This window comes from Protopterus annectens, chromosome 5.part1, assembly GCF_019279795.1.
Source record: "Protopterus annectens isolate FY-2018-M chromosome 5.part1, PAN1.0, whole genome shotgun sequence".
NCBI lineage: Eukaryota > Metazoa > Chordata > Ceratodontiformes > Protopteridae > Protopterus > Protopterus annectens.
Genome location: NC_056736.1, coordinates 259,622,096 through 259,636,057, shown reverse-complemented (window position 1 = coordinate 259,636,057; position 13,962 = coordinate 259,622,096). Strand labels below are relative to the sequence as shown.

Genomic DNA, 13,962 nt, shown 5'->3' with positions numbered 1-13,962 from the left:
TGCAGTCATCATACTTGGGTTATCTGCCTGCAGTTAGCCCTCAGTCGGCCCGAATACCAGAGACTTAGTATTTCTGTGTCGGTTGCTGTCGCTCCAGGACTGAAGTCAGATCGTCAGGGGTATAAAAAAACAAGCAGCCGACACCATTACATCTGTCTTTCTTGCCGAGGAGCCAGAAGCAGTTCGCATGATTGCTGGTCGGCCCCTACCTGAGTTTCCAAATTGAATTATCCTGAAGTCTTCTAAAGCTAAGTACCCCGTTGGGGATCCTTTTTTCTTGCTCTAACCGATGTCAGAAAAAGTTAACAATTGTTTCGCCTGTGGAAAGCAAATACCACACTGAGATTTCCAGTCTTACTGCGTCACCTGTTTAGGTCCAGACCACGATGTACCTCGCTGTCGGTTTTGTGCTTTGTTCAACACCAGAACTATTCATCATCGGGCCGTTACTTTCACTAAACACTTTCACTCTCGATCTCCATATTCTGAAATGGCTTTGGTAAGCCATCCGACTACTGATCTTCTGAAAAAATGTAAGGATAAAGACAGATCGCATAGGTCCAAAACTGCCGACGACGCTTCCATTAAGCTAGTTGCCAGTTCGCTGGTACTCAGGTGCTTTCGCAGCCCCTGAGGCCCACTTTGATGGATTTGCAGGCCACTACCGAGACCTGTTCAGAGTCTGATATGCCGCGAGACTCTTGACTATGGAACCTGTGGATGTCTGTACCTTGGGTGGGTCCGGAGCCACTGTGCAGGCACCGGCTTCCGAGGAAGTTCTTCCCGTCTTCAGTTCTGTCTAAAACTACCGAGTTTCTAAGGCCAAGAGTATGAGCTACACCCAAAAAAAACGACGACCTAGTCTCAAGCACCTGCTTCCTTGCCACATCATCAAATGCTTAAAATGGCAGAAGACCCGATTATACTGATTTAGGGGAAGCCAGCCTTCCCCTGCTAAGAGAAAAAGAGACCTGTCCCCAGCAGTTTTAACAGACCAAGAGTCCGACTCTGAGGTTTCTGAATACGAAGACATGTCTTTATCTGCTTATGAGGATTCAGATGCAGAGGTATCCATTCCCTCTGCTTCACCTCCAGGGGATTTTTCATTTGGCGAAACCATACATACTTTAAGAGAGCATTTCCTCTGGGAATGTCAAGACTATCCTCAGTCCAAAAAGAGACTCGGGGAATTTTTAAATTTGCCACAACATAGACCTTTAACAATACCTCCAGTTCTGGATGTTGTGGATGATGTCTTTATGGAATCCAGCCTAACTCCTGATACTTTACTTCCTGCTCCTAGGAAACCAGAGAGGTACTACAGAGTTCCTGACTCTTACAAATTTCTTTTCAAAAATCCTACTGCTGACCCATAGGTCATCTCCCAGGGGCCTATATATAAAAGGTATAAAAGCAACTACAGCTAAGAATCCCACCCCTTCGGACAGGGATTCCAGAGCTTTAGACAGAGGGGGTAAAAAAGTATACACACCTGCAACTCTCGCTATTAGGGCATTGAATTGCCAGTTTCACATGCTGAAGTACCATCAACATATTATGGAATCTATTAAGCAAAAATTAGCTACCTTTACAGGCTGTGCAGAAAATAAAGATTTACAAGAGCTTATGCAGTCTGCAAGCCAAGTCAGTAAGCATACTTTGCAATGTGGCTTTGACACCCTAGAAGCATCTTGCAGGGCAGCAGTCACTGGTTCTGTACTGAGACGGCATGCTTGGCTTAAGGAGCAGACCTTGCCAGACCATGTCAAATCAAAATTACTAGACGCTCCTTTGAACAAGGACAATCTGTTTGGCACCAAAGCAGAAGAGGTTCTAAAAAAAATGGAAGAAAAATCTAAATCTATGCAGACAGTCAAAGATTTCTTGCAAATGCAGCCTCCTAGATTTAGCAAGCATTGCCCCTCGAAACATTGGTCTTTTCCAGCCCCCTTAAGGCCATCTCAAACTAGACCCAGGGGAAACTGACCCCCCCAGACTACAGTCTCAGGGTATGCAGAGATCTAAGCCATGGAGTGCCTCCACTTCAAAACCAGGGGGTGCTAAGCCACCCCCTTATGGAAAGAATTCACAATGACTTCTCAACTCCACTCCTCACCTCTGTCCAACTGCTCGTGCCCCTAGGAGGAAAACTTGTCCATCATGCAAAAAACTGGGCCTCCATCACCAAAGACCGATGGGTCCTCAACATTGTATCCCAGGGGTACAAATTTTACTTCCACTCACTGCCAACCCCAAAAGGGTTCCCAGACCTTCCTCCAAACCAGTGGGCAGAGGCACAAAACCAAGTTCAATCCCTGCTCTCCATAAGGGCAATTCAGCCTGTTCCTGCAGAACAAAGATAGGTCAAGGGTTCTACTCCAGACTTTTCCTAGTACCCAGAAAAGAGGGCACTTGGCACCCAATCCTAGATCTTTCCATTCTAAACACTTTCCTGATGGTACCAAAATTTAAAATGCTCACGCTTCAGCAGCTTCTTCCTATGCTGTCCAAGGATGACTGGTTAGCCACCATAGACCTAAAAGTAGCCTATCTGCACATCCCTATCAGGGACACATGCAGGAAATACCTACGTTTCAGGGCAGGATCTATGCATTGTCAGTACTCTGCACTTCCCTTTGGCTTATCCACTGCTCCCAGAGTTTTCACAAACTACCTGGCTCCAGCCATTGCCTATTGCAGACAGAGAAAAATTCAAATTTACCCGTACCTGGACGACTGTCTGATTCAGGCAGACAGTCAGGAACAGCTGTTGCAGCACCTGACATTTGTAAAGAACCTTCTAACCTCACTGGGGTACACTATCAACGAAAAGAAATCAAAACTTGTCCCCAGTCAAAAGATTGTATTCCTGGGAGTAAGCATGGACACAGCATTCCAGTTGGTATTCCATACTCCAGAAAAACAAGCCTATCTGACAGGCTACTTCACTCAAATGGCCACCAGAACCCAGCTATCCACAAGGAAAATCTTGCAGGCCTTAGGGTTCATGGCCTCTTACAACCTACTAATTCCATGTGCCAGACTGCATATGAGGAAACTTCAATGGTACTTAAGTCTTTGGTGCCAACATTCTCAGGACCTGGAAACTGTCATACCTTGTCTAAGGACAGAGTTTCTTTGGTGGGCAGCAGCATGCAACCACAACAAGGGACTTTCCTTTACTCAACCCCACTCCGCCCAAACCCTAACCACAGACGCATCAGACTATGCCTAGGGGGAACACCTGGATGACATGTGCATTCAGGGCCACTGGAGCCCAAGTCAAATTCATCTGCACATTAACCAAAAAGAGATGCTAGCTGTTCAGCATGCTCTAACCGCTTTCAGATCCCTACTCTCACCAGGACCCCTGCTAATAAAAACAGACAACACCACCGTTATGTGGTACATCAACAAACAGTGGGGAACCCACTTTGCAGGCTAGCCATGGCCCTGTGGAGCACAGCCTTTGACATGCATGTTCATCTGCAAGCTCAATTCCTGCCAGGCAAACAAAACTCTCTGGCAGACAACTTAAGCAGAAATCTCCTAGACCCACATGAGTGGCAATTATAACCCAGCACCTTCAGCCTTTCAATCCAGAAATGGTGGACCTCTTTGCCTCCCCCTCCAATGGCTAGCTCAGCAAATTCTGCACCAGGACACCTCACAGCAGGGCCTGGAAAGTGGATGCCCTATCCTTCCAGTGGGAAAATCTCTCTCTATGCATTCCCCCCTCTGTCTCTTCTCTTAAGAATATTATTCAAGATAAGACAGGACAGACCAAGGACAATCCTGATTGCCCTGGACTGGTCATGTCAGCACTGGTACCCACTACTGCGCAGCCTGTCACTGGTGCCACCCTGGCACCTACCCCAGATCCCAACCCTCCTCATTCAGTAGGGGGAACAGATCTTGCATCCTCAACTGCAAACCCTGAATCTTGCAGCCTGGCTTATTCCTTGAATTCTCCCCCAGTGACCAGCCTAAGCAAGCAGGTGCTGAATGTCATTCTTGAAGCCAGAAGACCCAGTACAAGGAAATCCTATGCTGATAAGTGGAAAAGGTATTGCTCCTGGATTCAGTCTAAAGGAGAGTACACAGCACTGCCCTCCGTACCTCTAATCCTGGATTACCTAGCAGATCTACTCCACAGAGGCCTAGCCTTCTCCTCCATTAAGATCCATGCCTCTGCCCTATCGGCTTATTACAACACTGAACCACCTCTCTTCTCTCACCCTCTCATCAAACAGTTCCTGAGAGGGGCAAACAACTTAAGGCCACCAAGGACAGCACCCACCCCTGCTTGGGACCTTAACTTTGTACTAGAAATACTCACGCTACCCCCCCCCCCCCGAACCTGCAGCATCAGCAGAGTTAAAATTCCTCTCTTGGAAAACAGCCTTGCTTCTGGCCATCACTTCAGCTAGAAAAGTGTCTGAGCTACATGCACTTTTGGCTGTGGATCCCTTCATTAGTTTTCATGCTGACAGGGTCTTCCTCAGGACTAACCCTTCCTTTATGCCTGAATTGGTGTCCAGTGTGGCTCTCAACCAATCCATCCATTTGCCAACCTTCTTCCCTTATCTTCAAAATAAAGGGGAAAGGATCCTGCACTCCTTGGACGTGCACAGACAGCTCAGATTCTACCTGGATAGGACTAAGTCCTTCAGGAAATCTGACAAGTTACTACTCAGTTTTGCAAGAGGGGCAGAGGGCAAGGCCATTTCAAAACAAACAGTTTCCAAATGGATAGCACACTGTATCCATTTCTGCTACAAACACCATGGGAAACCGGGTCGATATTATACATTCGACGTTTCAAAACTTCGAATCCCATATGTTCGACAACATATGATCGAAGTTTGAAACTTTGAATATATAATAAAACATAAAAAAAATAAAACTTACCTTAACGCTCTGAGCAGGGGGGCAAGCCCCCCTGCACCACCCACACTTAAATATACCAACTCCGAGATCGCATTTCAGTGCAGAAAAGGGAAATTTTCACAGTAAGTTTAATTATTTACTGTTTTACTAATCAAGTCAATGTTTAGTTTTTGTTACTATCAGGCACTCAATTGTGGGTCTTGCAGTTTTGATACCAATCTATAGGTCAGAACTTTTTTGCAGCATGGAATTTCATCCGGAAACAGACCTTCACCTTGTCCCATCTTGCCTCCTTCTATGTGCTTTTCTACTGCTTATCAATCTCCCCACCAAATAAACCCACCCTAGTATTCCCTAACACACAGTTATGTGTATTCTCCATATCTGGTGTAGAGAGACTCCTCAAGTGGGTCATTATCAAACCTCCATTTTTCATTTTGCTACACTGGGGTGTATTTTTTTTTGGGGGGTAGCACATAATAAATGACTATCTGTACTTTTTTTTCTGTTTCTAATCTATAAGTGCATTAGAAGTTGTGGCAGTCCGGAGGTGTGGATTTCTGGAGTGGCTGCTTCCAGGAATATAGATGATGAGAAAGTTTAAGCAGGTTGGGACATCACAAAAGATGACCCCATTGGATGAATCTACTCCATAACTCTCTCATATCTTAATATATACTGAGTATACATAAAAAATATTCAAGGAAGGTATGTAATGGGGAAATTGGTTAGCAAACAGAAAGCAGTTGGTAGAATTAAGGAAAATCCTGATTCATTTAGAAACTGTAATAGATAAGGAACTGTAGGGCTCAGTGCTGTTTGGCATATTTGTGGCTGACACAGCAGGATGGAAAATGAGGATAAATCTTTTGAATACATTAAAAACTGGAACAGTAAACTGTGACAGTGGATTAGACTCCATCATAACTTGAAAATGTTAACATGATGAGAAAGCAAGCAGTATCTGGAGTCTAGGTAATAAATGTATTCATTTTGGAGACTGGAATAGGATAGCTCGAGCTGGGGGATTGCAGCAGGATAAGGAGAAGAAGAAGGACTTGGAATGTTTGTCACCTTCTGTGACCGTCATACATCTGAAAGGACAGACGGACGAGTTCCTTAGCAAGGGAAGTGGACTTCAGGAACCAAGAAGATATTCAACTGCTGTGCTAAGTGCTGATAAAGCCCCACCTAGTGTATGTTGCGCCATTCCTATTCAGGGAGGCTACATCAGGTTGGGAAGTCATAGGCTAGGGTGCTGGAGAGGGGCTTTATCAAAGGAGGAGGAGGAGGTGTGAATTTTGTCCTGGACACTGGTGTCATACAAGAAGATGTAGGAGTTCACCAATACTGTCTACTTGTATTTTGTGAACTTGGAGAAAGCACATGTCCATGTATCCCAGAATGTTGTGTGGAAGTGCTACAACAGCACAGTGTGGCGGCAGCTGCTGCATGCCATTTGGTCCTTCTGTTTGAAGAGTGGAACTTAAATCTGGTGAATATGTTCAGGGTGGGCTTAACACTTTGTCAAGGGTGTGTCGTCTCCCCTCCTGTTTGTGATTTTTCATTGACAGGATAACAGTGTGCAGCTGAGGTCTAGATAATGTCTAGTCTGAGAATTTAAGAAATGCATGTTTGTTGTTTGCATATGATTTACTCTTAGCCTCAAATGACTATCATCTTCACTATGCACTGGAACAATTTGCTGTTGACTGTGAAGCAGATGAGATAAAAATTAACCCTACTAAAGCAAAGATCTTAGTCCTCTTGCAAAAAGAGTAACGTTCTCTCCAGGTATGTATGTGCTGTTGGGGGGGGGGGAGAGCAGATACCTCATGGAGTTTACCCAGCTTGAAGCCTTGCTTATGAGTGAGGATAGAAGATATCAGGAAAATGACCAAGTCAGTGCATGCAGAGACAGCAGAACTACAGTTGTATTGGGCTGTGGTGGGGAAGAGAGAGGTGAATCATAGGATGTAACAATTAATTTGCCAGTCTTTAGCCCCTTCTTCACATATGGTCATGAGCTTTGAGTGAAATCACAGGTACACAGAGCAGAAATGTAGTTCCATTTCAGGTAGCTGGACTCACTCTCTATGGCAGCGTAATGAGCTCAGCTATCTGGGAGGACCTCCAAGTATAGCTATTGCACCTCTGTTTTGAGAGGTCTCATTTGAAGTGGTTTGGGCACCTTTTAAGGAGACCCAAGGACAGACTTAGGACACATTTGAGAGGTTATATCTCTCACTTTTCCCGGGAACACCATAAGATCCCAAAGACTGGGACAGAGTAGTCTGGTTAGCCCTGCTCAGTTTGGTGTCACCAGAATAAACAGATTAGAAAATAATAATGAAGATGTTAGGGGGACTGAGACATACAGAAGAGAGCCACAGAGATGGTAAGAGGGTTCTTGGAAGTTTGGAGTATGAGGAAAAGGGGCAAACATGTGTCTTTCCTTGAGGAAAGAGAAAGAAATGGCTTGCAGTCATACCTCTCAACTGTCAGTGATTTTGACTCAACTTTTAGCTCTGTTCCTCTTAATCCCTCCTAAAACTGATGACTTTTGGAGAGAAGGGGTGGTGAATTGCACTTAAATAATGGCAATAAATAAAGCTATAGCCTTTTTTTACTTCAGAAATGTATATTAATTTATAATGTTTCAAGTTAATATTAGTAATATTTTAAAAGTGTCCTGATTATTTCTAGTGTATAAAATATTCTGGAATTGTTTCTGATTCAGGTGAGATTTTTCCGTCATTGGTTGAGAGCTTTGCTTGCATCAGCAGAGGTCACTTCATACTTGCTTGAGGTAGCTGTTGCTTATGTCTCATAGCAGAGAGGTTGTAGTACTTGAAGGATAACATTTAATGGGTGGTCCAATCCCTCGGCCTTCGAGAAAACAGAGCAGGACAGGCCTTTCGTTGTCAGTGTCACTCTTTCTCCAAGTTGCAGTTCTCTCTTAGTGAGAATAATGAAGTAAAGAGCTGTTAGGAGTGAAGTTCTCCACATGAGGGTGCAGACATTTATAGAATTTTACATTTGTGCTGTATGCTTATAACTTGATAAGCTAAAGTGCATGTGTTATGAACATTTATTTATTTATACATTTTCTACAGCAAGCTGTGATTTCAGCTCTTTTGCTTCAAGGAATCATTATGGATCCAGGGTATAACCCAGGACACACAGAGTTGGAACTATGTATGAAAAAAGAAAGGTATACACAGAGGTACAAGTGTCAACTTAATGGATAAATCAGACTTGTGGAAATGCTACTCTTTGGAAGAGGTGTTGGGTTTTTGTAGTAACTTGCTAGATTATGCTGCAGAGTGCAAATCGGGTAACAGAGTCATGTCAGATATTGGGAAGGGTAGAATAAGGGCTTAGGTGAAGGATTGCACAGGCAGCAGAGAAGTGACTGGCTGAATGGCTGTGCCATGATGGCAGTGGCCTCTCCAACTCCCATTGTGCACTTGTGTTTTTGATGTTGTACTCCCCTGTATTGTCGAGATGTGGTGCTGTTCGTCTGGTCGGGTGTCTGGTGTCAGCGGTTGTGATGTCCGTGGTGTCCCGATGTTTTTGTTGTGCTTACCTTGGAACTTGAAGCAGGGCCTTCAGTGCGAGTTGGCACATTGGTTGCAGAGGTGGAAGTGGAGTTTGCCAGAGCCAAATTCGAATGTTAGGTCAGAGGAATTCAGAATGGAGGTTCGATAGAGTATGGACGGTTTCTGGAGCTGTGCCAGTGATGGAATGACAGGTGAATTGAGGAGAGGACAGGATCATGGTGTGGTCGTGACCATTGGTGCCTGTGGTTGGCTGCAGACAGGTACATCTGTGGATCGGTATGGAGTGTTGGTTTCTGGTGTGGAGATTGTGGTTCCTTGGTGGACAGGAGAAATGTTTCTGTTGTTGAGTGGATGGCGGAGATGCAGCAGCTGATGTTTCTGTGCCTGCGGTTGGACTGGGACTGGAATGTGGTTGGTGCTGGAGTTTGACTGCTGCAGTTGAGGCTGTTGGTGGCTCATTCTTTTTTTTAATGTTTTTTGTTTGTGTGTAGAGTTTCTTTTATGTTAAATGTGTGGCTGTTGCTGATAAATGTTGATAATGGAGGAACAAAATTTTGTTTAGCTGCGCACTTGTGGTGCATGCAGTTGAATGACAATAAAGTTATTCTTGAAGCACTTTGACAGACTCATTGAACCTTTAGTTAAACAGACCACTGATGTATCTTTTTCTGTTGTCTTAACCTTTTCTGCTTTAAGTCACAAAAGCCTGAGTATCAGTAGGTCAAGTGCAGGTTTATCTAACTTCTGCATGATCCAAGTATTATAATTTATGAGTAATTAATAATTGTTCTTCCTTTTTCATTTTGCAGGGGACGCCAATTTATATTGGATCACTTGACAATGGAGGATGTTTCTTGCTACTGGGAGACTCTTCTGAATGAATACTCAAAGCTTCTGACTTACAAGCCACAAAGGAAGAAACACTATAATCAGATTTTTCCTAAACATATCAAAACAGAACTTTAACCTCCAAGTATTACCACTAAAAAGCTAATGTTCAGAGCTGGACTCTACACCCCTTCACATTGTCATCATTCTTCAAAGTTTGTGATTCACTGTGCATTTCAGAAAATGTGGGGCTACAGAGCACAGGTTAAAAACAGCTCAGTTATGATTGGCTCATTAATGCATCCCACCTGGATGGCCTGTTATAAAAGTCTAATATTGATATTAAGACATTTTGCTGCTGATGGTATATTTAACACCCATATTTATAAAATTCCACTTTTTTGTGGAGTAGAAAAGGAATAAAATCTTTTCAGATATTAATGTAGAGTTGAATGTTGTTTTGTACTAGCACATCTTAAATGAAATGCCAAAGTATAGGAAGAAACATCAACATAATACTTAAGTATAAAAAAATCATAATATCATGATTTGAAGTTAAAATATTGACTCTGTTTTCTGGAGTATAATGTTTGTTTAGACTGAAACAAAACGGAATTGTGCTATAAAATGTAAGTGATGGTCTGAATATTAACTGTTAAATAAAACAAGTAAACATTCCTGAACCAATTTTTTCTTGATGCATTTTTAATGTAGCCATTAATGTGATGCATTTATTAACCTTTGCTTTGTCCTCACTCCTAGTAGAAGTTGGGGTGGGTGAAACTTCTTTTCCTGGTACACATAAGTGTTGCTTGCTTGTTCAGGTGGGAAGGGAATTGTCTTTCCTGGTATTTCTTCCTCCTTTGGCTCATGTTTTACCTTTTCTTACTATTACATGAACATCTGTAACACAGCGTACTTGCACAGTCCTGAACATGCCCACCGATGTCTGTTTTAGTACTACATTTATTTTTACTGTTTGTGTGGCATAATCAGTAGGCAACTTCTCCAAGTTAACACGCTGTTTTGCTACATCATTTTAGCTAGCTCTGTGGCTTAAACCAACTCCACTAGACTGCAAAAATGTCTGCTATTAAACAGTGTCATAATTTACTTTGTATTCTTATGTCTAATCATATTGTGCTGCATTTTCTTCCTTTATAAGGATCCATTCCAGTTTTATAGTCTGTTGTTCCTTCCTGTCTCCTCCACTATCTCAGCAGGATTTACACATCTACAGTTATCCAGTATTAGTTTAGACTGTAACAGTTCCTTTTTTAATGTAGAAGTAATACATTTTCATCTTGTATATCCATTCAGATATAACTACACCTAGTAGCATTTCCCTTTTTAATGTAGAAGTAATAAGGAGGCCACAGTGGTGCAGCAGTTAGCATTGTCACCTCACAGCAAGAGGTTCTCTGGTTCAATTCTCAGCTGGAGCTCCTTCTGTGCAGAGTCTGCATGTCCTCCCTGTACTCAAATGAGTTTCAAGTAGGTGCATGTGTGTGTATATGTGTGACTTTTGTGAAGGTTGGGTGCCGGGCTGGCAACTCAACAGCATAAAAAGACCACTGCCAATCAGTCTGTGGCCCAGTGATCCGCTGTGGTGACCCCTAACCGGGAAAAGCCGAAAGACATTGCTAATGTAGAAATAATAATACATTTTAATTTTGTACATCCATTCAGATATAACTACCCAATACTGTTCCTGTCATTTCAACTACTGGGTGGCATTCTAGAGCTGTTAGAAGTCGTCAATAGCTTCTCAAAAATTCCACTTCAGTGAAGAATAAGTATGCAGCACCTGATCTGTGAAATGGCTGCATATAAAATGTTTGCAATTTGTAATTGCACTAAGCTTGTCTAACCAGAAGTATGCAACCACACAAAAAAATCCAGTATATCTGAGCTGGCTGTATTTTTATGGATATTTTCTTACTGATACACTCAATGTGATTCTATAAGATTCTAGTGAGAATATTTTAAAAATCTGTTACAAGATGCTAATGTTGACAGTTCACATCCAGGCAGGACACCCATACTCTCTTCTTTTATCCAGAAAGAGAGCAGATACCTTTTACAAGTCTTAGTTCAGTGGAGTGAACCCCTCAACAAGCATTCATAGACCTACTATTCCATGATTTTGTCAGTCCAGTATAGTTTCCCAGACATGTTTTTTCTGATGTTAGAGATTCCTTAGCTCAGAACAGGTGTGCTGAGAGTGTATACTCTTTTGCCCTACTAGGAGTAAAGTCCTAAACTACTCATCATACCTGTCTAGAATCCAGTCCTTCTTAGTGATCAGGCATATAGAAAGCCTGAAAGACTACCAAGTTTGGATTCAAGGAGGCCCTGAAGAAGAGTGTATAGATTCCACTCTAGGTTACAATGAGGTCTGCTGAAATCCTGATTGAGGTGATGCTGTAGTTCTTGGACATGTGCCTGTATAAGATGATGTGGCTCAGACTTTCCTTCTTCAAAAGGAGCTCAGAAACATTCTAAATGCCCATGTCAAGGAAGACCTGCTTCTTAGCCATGCTTTCCAAAACCCAAAGCAGATCTTTACCAGTGTGGAGGATCCACTATGATCACCCTGCACCATCCCCTCCTTTTTCTCTGCATGACAGTGCCTACCCTAAAAGAGGAGTTAAGTCCCTTCCTGCTCAACAATGGAGATGAAACATCGCAGCCAAACCGCCAAGAAGACAATTCTAGTGGCACATCACATTAGCTCTGAGTATGATTCAGTGCTTCATTTGGAGGAAAGTTTCAGAATATGCCCTTCCCCTCGATCTTCATTACCAAGGTTATCATCAGAGTAAGCAACATTTTAAGAGCTCTTAGCTTCCATTAAAAAGGATGCCATCCAATTAGAGACCAAGATAGTCACCACAAAACTTTTGGGACAGGCCCAGATTCTACTTTAGATGTTGCTGTTGCTTGGATCAGGGATTGAGGATTTTGTGTCTGTTCCTAGCTGCGGTCCCAACTAGGATTCAGTCAGTACATCCAGCTCTGGATAATGCATCTTCAGGGAGTTATACTCTTCCTACTGAAAATTACATTGTTGTTGCAGATTAATATGATGGATGCCTTTAGCATATCAATATTTGCAGCCCTATAGGGGAGATTCCTGTGGTTCACTTTGGCAAAAGCATCACTTCCAGTACAAGGTGCTACCATTTGGGCTTTCCTAATTGCACAGAATGTTTGCAAAGATTTTGACCATAGTGACAGTGCGGGATAAGGATATCAGTGTCTTCTCCATGACACACTGCAATAGTAGATATTCAGGAGGTTTTGACTTTGTCAGTCTGAGTGAGGATGCAGAGAAGAAAGAGATGTTAGCATTATAACAGACTAAGATGTCAGTGGTAACAACCTCCACACCTTTATGGATCTTCTGCTTGTGTATACTGCTGTCTCCTAAGCCCTGAAGTGGTGGAACCCCCCCCCCCCACACTAAGCCTCTTGGTGGTCCTTTTATTCCTACACTGTGAGGAGTTCTATTTATTTATGTAATAAATGTATAGAGGTCACTTACATTGGCTCCTACATAGTTTAAAGATCATGGTTGAACCTGTCTTTCTGGACCTGAAGGACTTGTAAACAACGTTCTTGCTGGGGCTTTTTTTTTTCCCTCATTCAGACATCCAGTTTCTCACCTGGTAGTTAGACAAGAAAAGAGGCATATAGTTATAAACCATGTACAAAGATAGGCAATACTTTGGCTGTGGTCCATACAAATGTTTCACAACTCTGGAATCTACTATTTCAGTAGTTCTGATAGACTTTTGAGTTGTTCCTCCATCCCTCTTCTGGAGTTGGGGATACTGAGGCCATATCCAATTCAGATCTTTTGAAAGTGTGGCATATTAAAAGTATGTGTCACTCATAAAATGCCATCCACCCTCCATATGCTCTTTGCAGTATGGCAGATGTGAGGTATGGGCACATTCTTCATCCCATCCAGAATGCTTTATACCTTTTCTCAATTCCTGCTCATTTCACATTCCAAGAAAGAGCAGATTTAACTCTCATTGCCTCTTTGTAGCTAAGAGATTATTTTTATGCACTTATTTCCCCTAGCTGTACAAGAAAGCACTTCTTGGTTATGGATTTTTTTCACTATTTGTATCATAACTAGCTCCATCTTAGGACCTGTGTCCTGATCCCACAGAAACCTCAAGCTGTGAGGTTAGACATGATTGAGGCTACCGGGAAACCTTCTACTTGTCAGGCTCATGCCTCCAAATGTAAATAGTTCTCCAGTTATGTGGAATGGTGCCCTGTAGCACCCCAGTTTGTCATCTTGAAGGTTAGTTTGCGGTGTCTGTACAGTATGGGCCTTAGTCATTCCATAGCATGCCAGGTAATTCTGCTCACCACCATCTGCAGGATGGTGGTTTTGCACTGGCTGATAAAGCAGTTCCTCAAAGGAGCACTGTAAATTTGCCTACCTGTAAAGAGCCATTGCCCTCAATGGGATATTAACATCTTGATACAGATTACCAAACCAAATTCTGAACCTGCTGGTTCAGAAAAACTGAGTTTTTTTCCTAGGAAGATGTCATCTGCCCATCCCCAATTTATTATTTTATTTATTTAACATTTGTTAACCGGGAAAGTCCGACTCGGAATGAAGCCAATTTTCAGTGAAGGCCTCGGGAGAAATGCT

The 13,962-nt window shown here is 42.7% G+C and overlaps 1 protein-coding gene across 1 annotated transcript in view; it reads left to right on the top strand.

The window, feature by feature from the left end:
• Positions 1 to 10,394, top strand: part of POGLUT1 (protein O-glucosyltransferase 1) — a 937,534-nt gene extending 927,140 nt beyond the window's left edge. Inside the window, exon 11 of the mRNA XM_044072938.1 lies at positions 9,263 to 10,394. Within this exon, the coding sequence (XP_043928873.1) occupies positions 9,263 to 9,419 (157 nt within the window). The 3' untranslated portion in view covers positions 9,420 to 10,394. The remainder of the gene's footprint in view (positions 1 to 9,262) is intronic.
• The last annotated feature ends 3,568 nt before the right edge of the window (positions 10,395 to 13,962 follow it).